Genomic DNA, 21146 nt, shown 5'->3' on the forward strand with positions numbered 1-21146 from the left:
TTGCAGCTGTTTTCCCTGTCAGGGTGTATCCACATTCCAAATTAAATGCATATAATGAAGTGATGCCTTAAAGTATTGCACTTTTAAAGATCTCTTAGAGCATTTAACAGAAATTCTGGCAAGATTATTACTACAGTCAAGTAAACATTAGCATTTCAGGCCAAGTTACTGGAGGTATTTAAACAGATCAGAAGTGTTTCCCTGGTTTTGACAGCCAGGTTCTGTAATGTAATGAATACTCCCTAATTCTGAGTATTTCGTAAGAAATGTATTCTGAACCTGACTTAGAGGAGAAGGCTCATGCTTATACTACCTGTAGATCTCTGGAAAGCTTTCTAAATTAGAGCTTTGTAATACATTCAAATGGTGGCATGACATGTTTAAAAAGTATTTATCCTTAAAAATAATGTTCTTTGAACACCTATTACACTTATTCTTTTAAGTTATTTCTATCTAAAGAAAGAACTGAAGTTTAGGAAGGAGGAAAACAAACATAAAAGTTTATTTCTAGCCCTGAAAGAACACAATTATTGAACAAAGTCATCAAATACAGCAGTTAATGTCAATGTAACAATTAAATAATTGATAGGATTAAATTAAAGATCAGTCAGTACAAAATTTGAAGACAAAACAGGACAAGCTACTTTCACTTAATTCCATCTCTATCAACCAAAATAAGGGAAAAAAAGTAACAAATTCCTATCGAAGATGTTCAGTTCCAAATATACTTCTCTGCTTTTCTTAATACAGAAATGAAATTTGACAGAATTATCATACGTTTCTTTCTTCTGTTCATTTGACTATATTCTAGAATGGTAAATGGGAAATACTTCAGTTCTCTCAAGGCCAGGCCAGTGCTTGATTCTCCTTTTGTAATGCCAGTATCTATCACAGTGTCTTTGCCAAAGTGGTCAATAAATGTTTTCAATGAGAAAAAAACTGTGTGTTCCCTGCCCCCCTTCTTATACACACACATATACACACACATTGGAACAACTGATTTTAATTGTGAGAGCAATAGACAAGAAAGCTATCTGCTTTTTATATTACTATGAAATTCTGCTATTAAAAAAACCCAAGTGAGTATTAATCTGGATTTTAGCTATATTCTATAATGTTTTTTTGACATTTCAGTGGATATGGATCTCAGTATATTTTAAAACTTTTAGATTAAAAAATGGATGCAAATTCTTTAGGCAACAATTTGTTCCCATTTATAGCTGTCTGATCAGATCTAAAATTATTCTGGCTAGAATACAGTATATATAAACAAACATGTATTTATGTGAGCCCTACAAAGAAATACTCATAGGTAGTTTTAAACTGCTTATTAAAGGCACAGGTTTGCTTAGGACTGGTGGTAACTAAATATATTTTAAGTAGCTTAATATTTATATGTGGAAGGGAAGAGAATTTATACTGTGTGCCAGGCACTCAACACTCGAAGACAGAGCTGTGTTAGCCTTGGCTTTGGTTGCCACTCTACCCATTTACTATTCCGGGCAGGAAAACATAATCATTATTTTCATAGTTTCCCCAGTTTTAACTGTCCCTAAAAGCAGCAAATGGAACAAGAAAAGGAAACTTTAAGATCAACAGAGTGTGAAATACAATAAATAAGCACTTCAGTAATACTGTTCTAATACCACAGGAGGACTACTAAAGTAGCTTTTAGATTTAAATGAGTTTTCATTGTAAAGTGACGACAAAAAGGGTGAATGCAAAAGGCAGTTATTAAAAAAATATGAATCTTGATAGAATTTTTTTCAACAAGATATGAACATTTTAATTTAAAATTAACAAATCACAATTTCATATTGCTTTTAAGATTATTTTGTTTAAAAACGACACATTTCAGAATTAACTGAAGTATATTTCTATTACAAGTTAGTTTATCCAGTAAGAAAAGAACAAACCACAGTGTAGCTCCCTTAACCTAGGAGTCAGGTTATAACGACTAAGTCCGTTGCCAGCAATGGACGTGCAGGTAACCATGAAAGAAGTTGTACAAATCCCAAACTGCTTCTATAAACTGAAAAGACCTTTTTAAGTCAAAGGCATAAAAACAGGGCATTGGCACTGTATTCAATGCATCTCTATGGCTTATGTATGGAAGTGCCTTTTACGAGGTCGTGATAATCAGTCTTACCATCTAGTTGGTTTTCTATTTCATTGGTGACATCTTTATCAAAATCCATCCAACTATTTACAAAGAATGTTCAAATCTGGAACTCAAGAGACACTATATGCAGCTTTCCAACAGAAAGAAACCAGCTTGTTCTTGTTATTTATAATAGGTATAGAAGGCCAATGGAAACCACAGGAAAATGCAATCAGGAATCAAAGTGAAAACTATTAAGTGCTGTAGATGTTTCATCAATTACTTTACTCATTTTTGTGAAAACCTTTCTGTGTCATCAATAAACAGTCATTTCTAATGTTTTATCTTAACAGATATGATGGGAATGATAGGAAATAAAATTCTACTAATTCCCCTAAGGTACTCCAAAACATCAAGATTACTTTTATTCATGATTTGTATTATTGCAGGATGGCACATAGGTGTGAAGTTAAGAGTGGAGAGTAGGAACAAAATGCTAGAACTAAACCACACATTTTTCTCTTTCATGTGGCTCTTGGCATGTAAGGAAGGGACAATACTGCCTCCAAAAGCAAAACAAAAAAAGAATTTTCTTTTTTAATTTAAAAAGGAGAGAAGAGAAATGAGAAGGGGAAGGGAGAAGAGAAGGCAATCTAATAATTAATGCTACAGGTCACAGACCTTTTTAAAATTTTTTTAAATAAAAAAAAAGTATTGCTATCAACAAGCACATTTCATTTTTCTTTCTCCAGTTTTTTAGATGAGTATTATTTGCTTATTTGAAGAAAATCTGAAGTAACTCAACATTTCAAATGATCCACGAATTTATTAAGAAGTTCTCTTGTCACTAATGTTCTCATTGACAGCAAAATGTTGGTACTGGGTTGGGAGCAATTTTATAACAAATCTCAACAGTTTACTGTCAGAAGGTACATCTTTATATATAAACTGACTGACATTTCTCTTTCATGAATATAACCTCATCTAACTATTTTAGGGCTCACCAAGGTTCAATTCTGTTATTTTGTCTCTGCTAGCTCAAATATTTTCTCCTTTAGATGAAAAAAGAGTTAACTTTTAAATTCTGAAAATTCAGTGGTTATTATATTACTTACCAGTGGGAAGGAATAGGGTGAGAGGTTAATTAAAAAACAAACAAACTAAAATTACAACATATACAAAAACATTTCCAAAATGAAGGGGAAAAAGGTCAGGGGAATGCAGCGGCACCAACCCAAGTGATCAAGCCCAAGTTGGAACAAGAACTAATTGCTTTGGTTCCTGAAGCCAAATCTGAGGAGGAAACAGAAAGGAAAACAAAACTGTAAGGATGCAGAATCAATGGCATTCTTTTTCTGCCTCAATGATTTAGTTATAAATATAGATTATTAGTCTTTTCTCTATACAGGTAACAAATGCCAAACAACTCACTACCATGACATTTCTAAAACTGACTTTCACATTTGTTAGAAAAGGTAAAAAATCACATACTTTTCTTCCCTTCCTTCAGTTCAAATTCTGAACTATTACATCTAACAACAGCTGGTCCTAACTTCTATACAAAGTTAAACTATATTCAGCTCCTTTGCCAATATAAGGAGCTATAACAGTATCTATCACACTTGCTTTGATTTTAGGCCTAAGAAAAATTTCTCTAAGCAACTCAAAAGGGGCAAGTCAAGGAAAAAGAAAGCTATGAGGAGAAGAGGAAGGAAGACTAGCGGATGAAACACACTCTGCAAAACTTGAATTTGCCATTCAAGTACTGGAAATACCCCCAAAAGGGGGCAACGAGTGGGTTCTATCGCCATTAAGTCAGCAAAATAAAATACAAATCTCAAGCATGATAAATAGCCCGATGGGCCATCTGCTGAAAGAGGTTAAGGCTAGTGATTCAGTCCACAATTTCTTTTTGGACCCTAACAAAGGGATTCAATAAAAAATTGTCATTCTGTTTTCCAATTTTCTCTTGGTTGTCTTCAGGAAGTAGTAACTTGCTTTTTCCCTCAATGTTATGCAGACCATTTCTTTAAATCCAAGAAGAGTAATAATAATTTTCATATATTAAAAGATTTCATTTAGAAAACGGAAAAGAAACGAGGCCATGGCAATGATGTTAACGGTTACTCTTCATTGCTTCTTTAGCTGCCATGATCAGTGGGGTCAAGCTCGATAAGGGTTTGGCCAGTTTCAGGAAGGGATGCTGCAAGAAAGAGGAGGAAAAACAAATGTATAAATGTGACCAGTTTAAAAGCTTTTAATTAAGTCCCAAAGACTATTTTATAGATCACAACTGATTTAATAAGCATGTATTTCAATACCTATATAAAACCAACACACAAATCAATACATCTCACTTAAATGACCCAGATACTCATGCCAGCAATTAACTGGTCTGAGAATTGATAATATGCAGAAACATATACTTATTGTATTATCATGGATATTGTATTCCCAGCATATGAAATCCTAAACTGCAGCAGCTGCCATGCAGCTGCTAATGAATGGCAAAATGTAGTTATTAACCCTATGTAAACTTTGTTGTTTACTCAAAAAGTCAACTTTCACCCAAAATAGCATCATTTCAAACTCACCTGTAGCAATTCTTTGGCTGAACCCCTTTTCTCCACATCCATCTCCAAACATCGATTTAAGAAATCCCGAAATATTGGGGTAAGTTTTTCTGGATTCTGAAGTTCTGGGGTTCCATTAGTTGCTATCAGGTACAAGGCCTAAAAATAGAAGAACATCTTTGACTTACGGTAGCTCCAGAAAGTGAAAAAAAGTACTTTATAAAGTTTATGGATCTCTTATTTCTTCAAAGACAACCACCATAAATACTAGAGTCAGGTATTGTACCCATTTGGATGCGATTTTTTCCTTTATTCTTAGCTGCTATATTTCCCTAATTTCTTTTTTAAAAGTTAGCTTCATCTTTTTTCATTTTGGGAGTTATAAATGGAATACATATTGATAAAAGAATTATAATACATTAACAAAGGTTAAAGAAAAATGACCACAATCCCATGAACATACAGTATCCCATTACCTTTCTCAAACTTCATTGTAGATATATTAGAACACTTGAATTTGTCTCCCAGCTCACTGATGCTACTGCATTTTAAAATTCATTTCTGCCACTATGTTTATTTTGGATAGTTTCATTATATGCTTATGATTATTAAATCATTAATCACTTTTTCTACAGTGTGCAATCTCAAACACTGTAGCTTTTATCTATAAGCTTAATTTAAAAAAAAACAAAACCTTCCAAATATCTGTACTTAACATGTGGAATACAGTTTCAATAATTATTTTATTCTTTTGTGTTAATTCTTTTATCTGTGTCAGTTTTGGGTTGGTTTCAATTGATTGATCTTTCTTCTCAATGAGAGTTGTAATTTCCTGTTGTTCTGTCCTGCTGGTAAACTGACAGGATATTTAAGTGTGTATGCTAGTTGCCAGAGATTTCTGTATTCTTTTTTTTTTTTTTTATGCTGCTAGCTTTTTTATTGAAGGGTAATTGACAACAGTATTACATTACATTAGTTTCAGGTGTACAACACAGTGATTCAACATTTATATACATGATAATTCTAGGTACCAGGTATCACCATACCAGGTTGTTACAATATTTTGACTATATTCCTTATGCTATACATTACATCCCGGTTACTTATTTATTTTACAATTGGAAGTGTGTTTATATATATATATGTGTATATATATATTTTGTGAGGGCACCTCTCATATTTATTGATCAAATAGTTGTTAACCACAATAAATTTCTGTATAGGGGGGGTCAATACTCAATGCACAATCATTAATCCACCCCAAGCCTAATTTTCGTCAGTCTCCAATCTTCTGATGCATAACGAACAAATTCTTACATGGAGTACAAATTCTTACATAGTGAATAAGTTACATGGTGAACAGTGCAAGGGCAGTCATCACAGAAGCTTTCGGTTTTGTTCATTATGAACTATACACAGTTCAAATATGAATATTCATTTGATTTTTAAACTTGATTTATATGTGGGTACCACATTTCTCTATTATTATTATTTTTAATAAAATGCTGAAGTGGTAGGTAGATACGAGATAAAGGTAGAAAACAGAGTTTAGTGTTGTAAGAGAGCAAATGTAGATGATCAGGTGTGTGCCTGTAGACTATGTGTTAATCCGAGCTAGACGAGGGCAATAAACATCCATGTATGCAGAAGATTTCTCTCAGAACATGAGGGGGGAGGTTCTAAGCCTCACCTCTGCTGCTCCCCATTTTCTCACCACATGGCCCCCTGCGACTGTGCCTGTCTTAGGTTGTTCCTCCCTTGAGGAATCTTACCCGTCTCTGGCTAACCAGTCATCTTCCGGGGCCATACAGGGAAATGTTAAGTTGGTAAGTGAGAGAGAAGCCTTATTGTTTGAAAAGGTTAGCTTTTTACTTCTTTGCATATTTATGCCCTGTGGCTTCTATGCCCAGCATTTGTCTTGAGGTGTCTTTACCACTTAGAAGAATTATGATACTCGGTAAATTCGACATGTGGCACGAGTTCTATTTAAAGGTTGTGATTAGGTAGGAAGAAGAAAAGCTATAGAAGTAGCAGGCAGAAGAAAACCTGGGATGATTGATTATTTCTTTAACATTTCTTCTTGTAGAGTAACTTCAGCATGGATAGGTTTTAAACTACTAATTAAATTGTGCACACACATTAACATAATAGGAATATAGTTACCTAACCAAAGCATACCTGTAATTATCAGCCATCTCCAGGGAAACCAAGAAAACCAGTTAGGCACCTTAAGGCATTTGTGAAAACTTATCTATGACATGGTGGATATTGTCCGACTGAACTTAAACAGTCTGAGAGAATTCAGATAAACTAGAACAACCCATTCCTGGGGACTGTTCATATTCCATATGTTCTTTTAACGATAAATAGTCTGTGGTTGTAAGATTTTGGAGTGCTACAATTTGCACTTCTCCTAATTCTTGGTTGAGTTCCAACAGTATAGATCCAGTCCAATTTTTTGTTTTACTGTATGCACAGGCCAGCTTAGATATCTCCTTCATCATTCCCATGGCAAGTCCAGGAACTGGTGGGATGAGTGCATCTACACCTGTAGCAGTGCGTGGATCTTTGTTGGAGTTTTTTTTTTTTGCTGATCATCTTCTGTCATGAGTCTTCCCGAGAGTGCTGATGTTGGATGTTCTTTTTCATATCATATCTTAGTTCATTTTTGGGGTAGCCAAATTAGGCTTTGATCCTCTGTATAAACACAAACAGACCCTTTGCCTACACTTTTATATGCCCTTTATTTCATTGTGTCGAGCTCATTGGAGGTCACCACACAGGAATTGCTTTTTTTTTTTTTTTAACATTAATCTACACTTACATGATGAATACTTTACTAGGCTCACCCCTATACCAGGTCCCCCCATATACCCTTTTACAGTCACTGTCCATCAGCATAGCAAAATGTTGTAGAATCACTACTTGCCTTCTCTGTGTTGTACAGCCCTCCCCTTTCTCCCACCCCCCATGCATGCTAATCTTAATACCCCCATTCTACTCCTCCCCACTTATCCCTCCCTACCCACCCATCCTCCCCAGTCCCTTTCCCTTTGGTACCTGTTAGTCCATTCTTGAGTTCTGTGATTCTGCTGCTGTTTTGTTCCTTCAGTTTTTCCTTTGTTCTTATACTCCACAGATGAGTGAGATCATTTGGTATTTCTCTTTCTCCGCTTGGCTTGTTTCACTGAGCATAATACCCTCCAGCTCCATCCATGTTGCTGCAAATGGTAGGATTTGCCCTTTTCTTATGGCTGAGTAGTATTCCATTGTGTATATGTACCACATCTTCTTTATCCATTCATCTATCGATGGACATTTAGGATGCTTCCAATTCTTGGCTATTGTAAATAGTGCTGCGATAAACATAGGGGTGCATTGGTCTTTCTCATACTTGTTTGCTGCATTCTTAGGGTAAATTCCTAGGAGTGCAATTCCTGGGTGAAATGGTATGTTTGTTTTGAGCATTTTGATGTACCTCCATACTGATTTCCACAATGGTTGAACTAATTTACATTCCCACCAGCAGTGTAGGAGGATTCCCCTTTCTCCACAGCCTCGCCAACATTTGTTGTTGTTTGTCTTTTGGATGGCAGCCATCTTTACTGGTGTGAGGTGATACCTCATTGTAGTTTTGATTTGCATTTCTCTGATAATTAGCGATGTGGAGCATCTTTTCATGTGTCTGTTGGCTATCTGTATTTCTTTTTTGGAGAACCGTCTGTTCAGTTCCTCTGCCCATTTTTTAATTGGGTTATTTGTTTTTTGTTTGTTGAGGCGTGTGAGCTCTTTATATATTCTGGACGTCAAGCCTTTATCGGATGTGTCATTTTCAAATATATTCTCCCATACTGTAGGGTTCCTTTTTGTTCTATTGATGGTGTCTTTTGCTGTACAGAAGCTTTTCAGCTTAATATAGTCCCACTTGTTCATTTTTGCTGTTGTTTTCCTTGCCCGGGGAGACATGTTCAAGAAGAGGTCACTCATGTTTATGTCTAAGAGGTTTTTGCCTATGTTTTCTTCCAAGAGTTTAATGGTTTCGTGACTTACATTCAGGTCTTTGATCCATTTTGAGTTTACTTTTGTATATGGGTCCAGTTTCATTCTCCTACATGTAGACAATGGTCCAGTTTCATTCTCCTACATGTAGCTGTCCAGTTTTGCCAGCACCATCTGTTGAAGAGACTGTCATTTCGCCATTGTATGTCCACGGCTCCTTTATCAAATATTAATTGACCATATATGTCTGGGTTAATGTCTGGATTCTCTAGTCTGTTCCACTGGTCTGTGGCTCTGTTCTTGTGCCAGTACCAAATTGTCTTGATTACTATGGCTTTATAATAGAGCTTGAAGTTGGGGAGTGAGATCCCCCCTACTTTATTCTTCTTTCTCAGGATTGCTTTGGCTATTCGGGGTCTTTGGTGTTTCCATATGAATTTTTGAATTATTTGTTCCAGTTCATTGAAGAATGTTGCTGGTAGTTTCATAGGGATTGCATCAAATCTGTATATTGCTTTGGGCAGGATGGCCATTTTGACGATATTAATTCTTCCTAGCCATGAGCATGGGATGCGTTTCCATCTGTTAGTGTCCCCTTTAATTTCTCTTAAGAGTGACTTGTAGTTTTCAGAGTATAAGTCTTTCACTTCTTTGGTTAGGTTTATTCCTAGGTATTTTATTTTTTTTGATGCAATTGTGAATGGAGTTGTTTTCCTGATTTCTCTTTCTGTTGGTTCATTGTTGGTATATAGGAAAACCACAGATTTCTGTGTGTTGATTTTGTATCCTGCAACTTTGCTGTATTCCGATATCAGTTCTAGTCGTTCTGGGGTGGAGTCTTTAGGGTTTTTTATGTACAGTATCATGTCATCTGCAAATAGTGACAGTTTGACTTCTTCTTTGCCAATCTGGATTCCTTGTATTTTTTTGTTTTGTCTGATTGCCGTGGCTAGGACCTCCAGTACTATGTTAAATAACAGTGGAGAGAGTGGGCATCCCTGTCTAGTTCCCGATCTCAGCGGAAATGCTTTCAGCTTCTCGCTATTCAATATAATGTTGGCTGTGGGTTTTTCATAGATGGCCTTTATTATGTTGAGGTACTTGCCGTCTATTCCCATTTTGCTGAGAGTTTTTATCATGAATGGATGTTGAACTTTGTCAAATGCTTTTTCAGCATCTATGGAGATGATCATGTGGTTTTTGTCTTTCTTTTTGTTGATGTGGTGGATGATGTTGATGGACTTTCGAATGTTGTGCCATCCTTGCATCCCTGGGATGAATCCCACTTGGTCATGGTGTACGATGGTTTTGATGTATTTTTGAATTCGGTTTGCTAAAATTTTGTTGAGTATTTTTGCGTCTACGTTCATCAGGGATATTGGTCTGTAGTTTTCTTTTTTGGTGGGGTCTTTGCCTGGTTTTGGTATTAGGGTGATGTTAGCTTCATAGAATGAGTTTGGGAGTATCCCCTCCTCTTCTATTTCTTGGAAAACTTTAAGGAGAATGGGTATTATGTCTTCCCTGTATGTCTGATAAAATTCCGAGGTAAATCCATCTGGCCCGGGGGTTTTGTTCTTTGGTAGTTTTTTAATTACCGCTTCAATTTCGTTGCTGGTAATTGGTCTGTTTAGATTTTCTGTTTCTTTCTGGGTCAGTCTTGGAAGGTTGTATTTTTCTAGGAAGTTGTCCATTTCTCCTAGGTTTCCCAGCTTGTTAGCATATAGGTTTTCATAGTAGTCTCTAATAATTCTTTTTATTTCTGCGGGGTCCGTCGTGATTTTTCCTTTCTCGTTTCTGATACTGTTGATTAGTGTTGACTCTCTTTTCCTCTTAATAAGTCTGGCTAGAGGCTTATCTATTTTGTTTATTTTCTCGAAGAACCAGCTCTTGGTTTCATTGATTTTGCTATTGTTTTATTCTTCTCAATTTTATTTATTTCTTCTCTGATCTTTATTATGTCCCTCCTTCTGCTGACCTTAGGCCTCATTTGTTCTTCTTTTTCCAATTTCGATAGTTGTGACATTAGACCGTTCATTTGGGATTGCTCTTCCTTTTTTAAATATGCTTGGATTGCTATATACTTTCCTCTTAAGACTGCTTTTGCTGTGTCCCACAGAAGTTGGGGCTTAGTGTTGTTGTTGTCATTTGTTTCCATATATTGCTGGATCTCCATTTTGATTTGGTCATTGATCCATTGATTATTTAGGAGCGTGTTGTTTAGCCTCCATGTGTTTGTGAGCCTTTTTGCTTTCTTTGAACAGTTTATTTCTAGTTTAATGCCTTTGTGGTCTGAAAAGTTGGTTGGTAGGGTTTCAATCATTTGGAATTTACTGAGGCTCTTTTTGTGTCCTAGTATGTGGTCTATTCTGGAGAATGTTCCATTTGTACTTGAGAAGAATGTGTATCCTGTTGCTTTTGGATGTAGAGTTCTGTAGATGTCTATTAGGTCCATCTGTTCTAGTGTGTTGTTCAGTGCCTCTGTGTCCTTACTTATTTTCTGCCTGGTGGATCTATCCTTTGGAGTGAGTGGTGTGTTGAAGTCTCCTAGAATGAATGCATTGCATTCTATTTCCTCCTTTAGTTCTATTAATATTTGTTTCACGTATGTTGGTGCTCCTGTATTGGGTGCATATATATTTATAATGGTTATATCCTCTTGATGGACTGAGCCCTTTATCATTATGTAATGTCCTTCTTTGTCTTTTGTTACTTTCTTTATTTTGAAGTCTGTTTTGTCTGATAGCAGAATTGCAACACCTGCTTTCTTCTCTGTTGTTTGCTTGAAATATCTTTTTCCATCCCTTGACTTTTAGTCTGTACATGTCTTTGGGTTTGAGGTGAGTCTCTTGTAAGCAGCATATGGATGGATCTTGCTTTGTTATCTATTCTATTACTCTGTGTCTTTTGATTGGTGCATTCAGTCCATTTACATTTAGGGTGATTATTGAAAGGTATGAATTTATTGCCATTGCAGGCTTTAAGTTTGTGGTTACCAAAGGTTTAGGGTTAGCTTCTTTACTATCTTACTGTCTAACTTAACTTGCTTGTTGAGCTATTATAAACACAGTCTGATGATTCTTTATGTCTCTCCCTTCTTATTCCTCCTCCTCCCTTCTTCATATGTTGGGTGTTTTGTTGTGTGCTCTTTTAAGGAGTGCTCCCATCTAGAGCAGTCCCTGTAGGATGCCCTGTAGAGGTGGTTTGTGGGAGGCAAATTCCCTCAACTTTTGCTTTTCTGGGAATTGTTTAATCCCTCCTTCATATTTAAATGATATTCGTGCTGGATACAGTAGTCTTGGTTCGAGGCCCTTCTGTTTCATTGCATTAAGTATATCATGCCATTCTCTTCTGGCCTGTAGGGTTTCTGTTGAGAAGTCTGATGATAGCCTGATGGGTTTTCCTTTGTAGGTAACCTTTTTTTTCTCTCTGGCTGCCTGTAATACTTTGTCCTTGTCTTTGATCTTTGCCATTTTAATTATTATGTGTCTTTGTGTTGCCCTCCTTGGATCCCTTGTCATGGGAGTTCTGTGTACCTCTGTGGTCTGAGAGGCCATTTCTTCCCCTAGTTTGGGGAAATTTTCAGCAATTATTTCTTCAAAGACATTTTCTGTCCCCTCTTCTCTCTCTACTTCTTCTGGAATACCTATGATTCTTATATTGTTCCTTTTTGTTTGGTCACTCAGCTCTCTTATAATTCTTTCATTCCTGGAGATCCTTTTATCTCTCTCTGCATCAGCTTCTCTGCGTTCCTGTTCTCTGTTTTCTAGTCCATTAATGGTCTCTTGCATCTCGTCCATTCTGTTTTGAAGTCCTTCCAGAGCTTGTTTTATTTCTGAATTCTCCTTCCTTAGTTCTTGCATATTTCTCTGCAAGTCCATCAGCATGGTTATGACTTTTGTTTTGAATTCTTTTTCAGGAAGACTGGCTAAATCTATCTCCCCAGATTCCTTCTCAGGGGAAGATGTAGCAGATGCCGAAGCTGTCTGGGTTAGTCTTGTCTGGATCATATTTTTTTGCCTTTTCATGTTGACAGGTGCTATTGACTGTCAGCTGGGAGGGCCAAAATTTTCACTTGCTACTGGCCTTTCTTTACTGGGACAACTGCGACCCCTAGTGGCTTGTGTTGGGTAATTGCGTGTAGACTGGGTCTTTGTGTCTTGCCTGGCCGGAAGGGAGAAATTTCCCTTTCTGTGGGCGGAATTTGTCTCAGGCTGCTTCTCTGCTTTCGCAGCGCCCGGTGGGGTAATGGATGGGGGGGCTGCTTGACTGTTTGCCTCCGTGAGGGGTCTCAGAGCTGTTGCCCACGGCGTTAGTGCACCCGGTTTTCCCTGTAATTTCCAGCTGCTGTACTGTGACCTGGGTTGTTTCCGTCAAGCTGTTAAGTCCCTGTCCCTTTAAGACTTTCAAAAAGCCCCCGCTTTTCTTTGTCACAGGGGCATCAGCCTAGGCACCCGCTCAGAGGTCTTACTCCCTGTTCCCCCAGTATCCAGGGCCCCCTGGGCACGTACTGTGTCTGCACTCTGGCCCGGATGGCTGGGGCTGGGTGTTCGGCAGTCCTGGGCTCCGTCTCCCTCCCGCTGTGCCTATTCTTCTCCCGCCGGGAGCTGGGGGGAGGGGCGCTCGGGTCCTGCCGGGCCGGGGCTTGTATCTTACCCCTTTCACCAGTCGCTGGGTTCTCGCTGGTGTAGCTGCAGTCTGGCCACTGTCCTGCGTCTTCTGGTCTCTCTTTTAGGGCTAGTTGTGTTTGTTGTATTTTCAAAAGTATATATGTTTTTGGGAGGAGATTCCCACTGTCCTACTCACGCCGCCATGTTGTCTCCACCCCTCTTCGATTTCTGTATTCTTATAAATATTCTTGAACTTTGTTCTGAGGAAGTTACCTGAAAACACACAGATCCCTTTGGGTCTGGTTTTTAAGATCTGTGAGGTGGGCCCGCAGCAATACATGCGGTCTAGGGGTAATTATTTCCCATCACTGAGGCAAGAGTCTTTCGAATCTTCTACTCAATATCCTGTGAATTACAAGGTTTCCACTATAGATGACAGAAGCAGGTACTATTTCCAGTCCTGTGTGAGAACCAGGCACTGCTCTCTCCAATCTTATCTCTGTCTTACAGGTGTAGAAGCCAGAATCCTTACAAAGGCCAAATAAGGGACTACATGGTTTGACCTCATTTCTTCATTCATTTACCATTTCTTCCTGCTGTGTGCTCACCGCACACTAGCTAGCTATGCTGGAGTCCTTAATGATCTCTGAATACATCTCATCAGGAATGCTCCTGCTTTAAGGCCTTTGCAAGTGCTGTTCCTTCTGACTGAAATACTCTTCCCTTAGGTAACTGAGTTTCACTCTTTTACCTCGTTAAAAATGTCACCTCAGTGAAGCCTTCCCCAAGCACTCTCGTGAAATCAAACTAATCCCTTTCTACCAGTCTCATCATTTAATATAGTACATATTATTCTTATTTATTTTCTTTCTCTTCCTCCTATGAGGGCAGGATTTTTTGTTGGTTCTTTCAGACAGTGACTTGAACAGTGCGTGACACACAGGAACTCAAGTTAATATTTTCTGAACAAATGAATGAAATTAGAGACTCTTTAAAAATTGTTCTGAAAAGTGTTCTAAAATTAATCACATCTTTAAATACCTCAATTGCTCACTTGAACTGGAATCTCTGCAAGGGGATGAAAAGCATTCAGGAAAAAGAGCATGAAAATCCAATGCTATCCAGACTGGGCACCTCCTAAATGTACCCATTACCTTGGTGTCTGTAGACCATTTTATAGCATGTCCAACTTATTCTCAAAAAAAATTATTAAAAGAACCTCTGTCAATAAGCTGTAGTCATATATAGTAAAAAAAAGTTTTTTCTTAAATAATTGCTTTATTGAGATATAATTCACATACTATAAAAATCACTCTTTTGAAGTGTACAGCTCAATGTTTTTAATGTATTCATTCATAAGGTTGTACAACTACCACCAGTCTAATTCCAGAACACTTTTATCTCTTCAAAAAGAACACCCATAGGCATTATTAGTTACTCTCCATTCCCTCCTCAGTTCCCTGGAAGCCATCAGTCTCTTATCTCTATCGATTTACCTGTTCTAAAGATTTCACAGGCAGTTGATCCTCATTATTTGCAGACCCCATATATGCCAATTCACCTACTTGCTAAAATTTATTTGTAACCACAGAATCATTACACTCAGTGTGATCACTCATGGATATGTGCAGAGAGGTGAAAAGCATAATGCTGAAGTGCCGTCTAGTGTTCGTACGTGCAAAAAAAGGCTGTGATGTGCCTTATGGAGAAAATACATTATGTTTGATAAGTTTTTGTTCAGACATGAGTTATAATGCTGTTGGCTCTAAGTCCAATATTACTGAAATAACAATAAATAAAATGTCCTTAAAACAAACACACATTAAAGCAAGTTTGCGCACTGAGCGGATGACAAAACTGTTGTGACCACAGGCTTATAAGGACCCTAACCCTGTATTTCCCCTAAAAGAAATGGTTTGGTATTAATTCAACATTTGCAGCTTTACAGAACTAACTATCATGACTATCAAGAAGCTACTGTAAATGGTATCATACAATATGTGATCTTTTGTATCTGACTTCTTTAATTTAGCATAATGCTCTTGGATTTCAATGTATGTGTCTGTACTTCATTCCTTTTATTATGGTTAAATAATTTTCCATTGTCTGGATATACCACTTTTTAAAATCCATACATCAGTTGATGGACATTCGGGTTGTTTCCACCTTTTGGCTATTATGAATAATGCTGCTAGGAACCTTTGTGTATAAGTTTTTGTTCTCTTGGGTAAATTCTTTTAATTTTCTTGGACATATTCCTAGGAGTGGAATTGCTGGGTTATATGGTAAACTCAGTGTTGACTTTTAGAGGAATTGCCACATTTTTTCCACAGTGCTGTACCATTTTACATTTCCACTAGCAATGTATATAAGTCCCAATTTCTCCATATCCGCACCAACATTTATTATTGGCCATCTTTCTGATTATAGTCATTCTTATATGGTGAACTGGAATCTTATTGTGGTTTCCATGTGCATTTCCTTAATAACTATTGATATTGAGCCATATACAGTAATTTTTAAAAGTAGCAGTTGGAGGAAAAAAAAAGAAAAAAAGAAACATAAAGAAAGGAAAGAAGGAAGGAAGGAGGGAAGAACAAATCTCCAAACTCTCCACCTCAGCTAGAATATTTAATTGTTTTAAGTCTCCCGACCATATCTGTACCTGAGGACCCTCACTCTTGTTTGCTTATGGGCTTTTACGTTGCCCTCTATACAGCTTTCTCACAAATGTGATCTTGCTTTTCTCATCTCTGTACCTAAAGGACAGAGGCCAAGGTTCAAAATTGGTATTCTAAAGGGTTATTTAGGGACCCTACACTTTGCAAAAAAAGTGAGTAAATTATTACCTAACATACTGAACTCAGTAATGAGCAAATGATTTTTAGGTGCAGAGGGAAGGCAGAGACTGGTTTATCAATTTTGTACTCTAAATTCTTGGCCAGTGACTGGCACAAGCAGGCTCTATATAAACATCTTAAAGAAAAGACTTTTTCTTAAAACAAGGCTGGTGTTTAATTGATCTTACCCTCAAGGGATTTTCATTGAGGTATGGGGGCTCTCCTTCTACCATCTCGATAGCCATGATACCCAGAGACCATATGTCTACTTTAGGGCCGTAAGCTTTCCGTGTAACCACCTCTGGTGCCATCCAGTATGGTGTTCCAACCATGGTACTTCGCTTGCTCTGCTCAGGGGTGATCTGGGCACAAAAACCAAAGTCAGCTATAAAACAAAACAAAACATCCCGAATTAATGGTGTCCATGGATGATTTTATCTAAGAGTTCATGTTAGATGGCTTAATTAATTACACCTGATTGTTTAGACTTCATTGTTTTTTAAGACTGTTAGAATTACTAAGTATCAACCTTAGCAGAGAGTCTAGAAAAAGAACACATTTTACTGCAACTGCACCTACAAGGTCCTCAACAGCATCACTATGCCAAACATCTTACTAGCTGAGGAGCAGAGTGCCCAGTTTGGTATTCAAGTGTTAAGTTAGTGGGAAAGTCAGGATGAGAATGCAGCATTTTTTCCTCCCTTCTCCTGTAAAGCCCATTCTACTCCACATACAACATTAAGGTTTTTAAGCTCTGTACTTCTTGTTATATATATACACATGTTCAAATAATATCTGTGAACCATATTGTTTTTTTCACCTAATTAGGATGTTTTGTAAACTGTTTAAAACTTTATTTTTAGAGGTCTTTCCATATTAGTACACTGACCTACCTCATTATTATAACTATACAATATTACAGAATAAAAAATGATACTTTATTTAACCATTCTTATACTTAGACATTTAAGATATTTTTACAATGTTGCAGAGAACATCTTTCTACTTGTGTGTATGTTCAGTAATTCTATAGGAAAGAATACAGAAAGAGCAATTGTTAGGTCAAATCATAACATTTATGGCTAAAATGAGTGCTTATAACAAACCAGGTACTGTTCCAAGTACCTTTAAGAATTAACATACCTAGTCTTTATGATAACACTGTGAGATAGGTATATTTATTATTATTATTTGAATTTTGTAAGTGGGGAAACTGAGGCATACATATTTTTAGGTAACTTACTTAAGATTATTCCTCTTGTAAGCAGCAGAGCCAGAATAAAATACAGGTGACCTTGAACAATGTGGGGGGTTAGGAGTGCTGACACCCATTTCCCCTGTCCCTATGGAGTTCAAAGTCTGTGTATTAACTTTGACTCCCCAAAAACTTAATTACTAAGAGTCTACTATTGACTGAAAGCCTTGCTAAAACATGAAGTTGATTAACACATTTCATATATGTATTACATTCTGTACTCTTATGATAAAGCTAGAGTGAAGAAAATGTTTCTTCATATTGTTTCAAATCTCAAAAACTTTTCCAATATATTTACTGAAAAAAAATCTCTGTATTAAGTGAACCTGTGCAGGTCAAACCCATATTGTCCAAGGGTTAAGTACGTTATCCAAACAAGTCTAATCAAGTTTACATGAGTATCTATCAAAAATGTATGAGAAGGTCCATTTCTAACTTGTCCACTAAGACTGAGATTAGTAATCTTATAGTTGACCATCTGATAGAACCTAGACCCTTTCTTGTGGTTGAATAGTATTTGGAAGATGTATCTTAAAAAAGATGTTGAAAAAGGAGCCAACCTCTTCAGCAGCATAGAAGAAAAAAGTTTCAGTCTCTTAATGCAAGAATTTTGCATAGTTGGAGAAACCTCGGTAAAAGTTCTTGAATCCTCCAGAGGGCATGGTTGGGACTGAGAGATTACAGCCAGCAGAGGAAAAGGAAGTCTGGGATTGTTCCCCCATGACTCTACCATGCTGACAGCAGAAGATAATCAGGAAAAGAGGTTCGCATGTTTTTTTCCCTCATCATCTCTGTGGGCAGGGTCATATACTACCCTGACTGGGCCACAGTCTACCAAGTTCAAAGGCAACTGCAACAGCATGGAAAAAAATCTACCCTAACAGATGACAGAGACAAATTTAAGTTTATCTTTGGAAGACAACACCAACATTACAAAAGTCCCAGGGGACTGTTACTTAGTGCTCTCCATTATTAATACACAGAAGAATTCTCTGAGATAGGTGCTATTATTTTCTTTATCATACAAATAAAAAAACAGACACAGAGAACTGACTTGCCCAAAATTATTCAGCAAGTAGCAACTATTTTGCTATTTAAAATCAAGCTGCCCAGTTCAGAGTCAATATTCTTTACCACTATTCTCCCTCCCCAACATATATTAAACCATAAAAAGGTTAATAGCAGAAGCTTTTACTTAAACAAAAGCAGACATTACATTAAAGAATAAATAAATATTATTTGTTCATTTGTTACTCACTAAGTTTAACTGATCCTTCCATTCCCAAAAGCACATTGTCACTTTTGATGTCTCTGTGAATCACTTGATTAGCATGTAAAAACTCCAATGCCTGTAAACACTGAACAGAAAAAAACACCTGTCAATGAAACAGTCCCTGAAAAGTCTAAGGGAGGTTCACATGTAGTACTGACGGCCTAAGCACTGTTTCTAGTATCCAGCAAAAGACACACCAATATTTACATTTATAAGCAGAAAACATCCTCCCATGTACAAAGTTATGAAAATTAGACACCTTAATTAATTAGGGCCCCTCCCCTCCACCCTCTGATCTTTCCAAGAGACAATTATTAAATTATGTCTTCTCTAGTCCTATATCTCTGCACAGATCATTTAAAACCCTAAGAATATAACTCAGCCTTCAGCATTCTCATTTATGACAGGTAGGCCCATATAATTTCTAGGACTTTTAAGTTTAAATGCTTAAAGTTATGCTTGATAAACAAGCTCAAGCCCTTTAGAAATCATTTCAACAGTAATGGATAAACTTGTGATCATTCCATTTGAATATGAGATAATCAGAAGTCTGATCAATGAAAGAAATGAAAAGTGGGTAAGATCTTGGGTGCTATGGTTCCACCCCAGCTGTTCATCAATGCAATGTAGGACATTTTCTTCATTTCTTATATGGTGGATTTTACATAAAGCTGTATCTACAACCTAGGCCCCACTGATGAAAGAAAAGCTTTCCTCTTGCACCATGTTTCAGAAAGCACTGACTTCAAACTGAGGAAAAACTCCCTTTTCTGAACACAAGGATGAGATTAGATTTTTGAAACCTGCTTTTCCTCTATGTTTTTTAATATAAACTATGTGTAAACTGCAAGCTTGGAAAAAGTGTTTTATTTCTTACCCCCAGCAGAGTAAAACTAAAGTCTGCACATTATTAATAGCAACTAAAATTTTAATTCAAAATATTTTATTATTCATTCAAGGAAAAAAAACCCATATAAACTGTATTACTGCATTACATTTATCAAACATTTAAGCAGATTCCTGAAAAGAGCAAGTCCCCGGAAAAATACTTGTACAAAGACATAGAAACAAACTGGTCATGAGAACTCCTGAAACAATGTTTTATCAATTAGGAAAAAAATATATTAGAAAACAAATAAAGTATAAATTAAATCCTTGTTAACTTTTTATCAGCTTTTAAGTGACTAAACATTCTTTGTTAAAGGATATCACGGTTTTTAATATATCATATTTATGACTATTAAAGAGTGCTTACGTCATTCCCTCCTGAAATAACCACAGAGGCTACCTTTGGTGGAACATAACTGACTAAAATTTTTCAATAGTTTTTTAAACATCATAATAAAAGTTGAAAAAGGAAAACATATACTCTTCTTTTTTTTCTTTTTTATTGAAGTACTGTTGATACAAAGTCTTTATTGGATTCAAATATACAACACAGTGGTTCAACAGTTACCCATATTATTAAATCCTCACCCTCACTAGTGTGGTTACTATCTGTCAACACAGAAAAATGTTACAGAATCACTGACTAAATTCTCCATGCTATACCATATATACTGTTCTTACCTAAGACAATTATAAACTTTGTTCAACTATCACTAAAAATTATGAAAACCAAATCACAGAAACCACAATAGTCCTAAGAAATGACAATGATTCCCAGGACTCAGGAAGGAAGTAGTATCAGTTTCACTGACAGTAATTAAGTCTTTAATCTAAACCTCATCTGTAGAAAAAGATTAGAGGAAGATGGCAGGCTTGTTTTTGGCTTAGATTTAGACAACCTGGCAGAATTCTACTGGCTTAAGCAAACAGTATGTCAAGAAATTCATTATGAATATCAAGAAATAATCAGTTTCTTCACCTTCAACGAGATCATTAAAGCCAGAAGTAGACTCAGTGAAAATGTGTTCTGCTTTGCCTGAGACAGTCCTTGTTCCCACTGTTGAGTGGTGTATTTTTAATGGCATCCCAAGTCACTCTCAAAAGTATCCTGGCTTGGATGATAAATTACAGTATTACCCCACTGAAGTTTACCTCCAAGTTGAGCTCTGCATTCCAGAATTATCTTATATCTGAAGGAAAGGGTTGAAACTCTCATGTAGGATGAAATGATATGGATAACTTGCAGAGTATGTGTATAATGAAAATATATGGCACAATAAAAACTACTTGTGCAAAAAAATGTCCCCCTTTTCATCTTTTGCTAACCACTTATCACCATAACTTATCAAAAAGGAAGTACACTCACCTCTCTGCATACAGCAGCTATCTGGGCTTCATCCATGCAGGTTTCTGTTACAACATCAGTCAGTGACCCCCCAGCAAGGTACTCCATCACCACAAACAATTCATCTCCCATCAGGTAACTAAAAAAAAGAGCACACAAAATACACTCACATTTTTACTTATTTTAAAACACATGTACACTCACATTTTTACTTCTTTTTAAACACATGGCACTCTATGCCAAGGAAGTCAAACGTTAGGCATCC

General features: G+C 36.7%; 1 protein-coding gene across 2 annotated transcripts in view; it reads right to left on the reverse strand.

Annotated features, from left to right (window-relative positions):
* Positions 1 to 479: 479 nt before the first annotated feature.
* Positions 480 to 21146, reverse strand: part of PAK2 (p21 (RAC1) activated kinase 2) — a 126738-nt gene continuing 106071 nt past the window's right edge. For both annotated transcript variants that reach the window (XM_036875151.2, XM_057501485.1), the window contains exons 11-15: positions 20903 to 21020; positions 18634 to 18733; positions 16309 to 16505; positions 4696 to 4833; positions 480 to 4304 (exon numbers count right to left, since the gene is read on the reverse strand). In XM_036875151.2, coding sequence (XP_036731046.2) covers positions 4218 to 4304; positions 4696 to 4833; positions 16309 to 16505; positions 18634 to 18733; positions 20903 to 21020 — 640 coding nt within the window. In that variant the 3' untranslated portion in view covers positions 480 to 4217. The remainder of the gene's footprint in view (positions 4305 to 4695; positions 4834 to 16308; positions 16506 to 18633; positions 18734 to 20902; positions 21021 to 21146) is intronic.

The sequence above is a fragment of the Manis pentadactyla genome, chromosome 1, assembly GCF_030020395.1.
Source record: "Manis pentadactyla isolate mManPen7 chromosome 1, mManPen7.hap1, whole genome shotgun sequence".
Lineage (NCBI taxonomy): Eukaryota > Metazoa > Chordata > Mammalia > Pholidota > Manidae > Manis > Manis pentadactyla.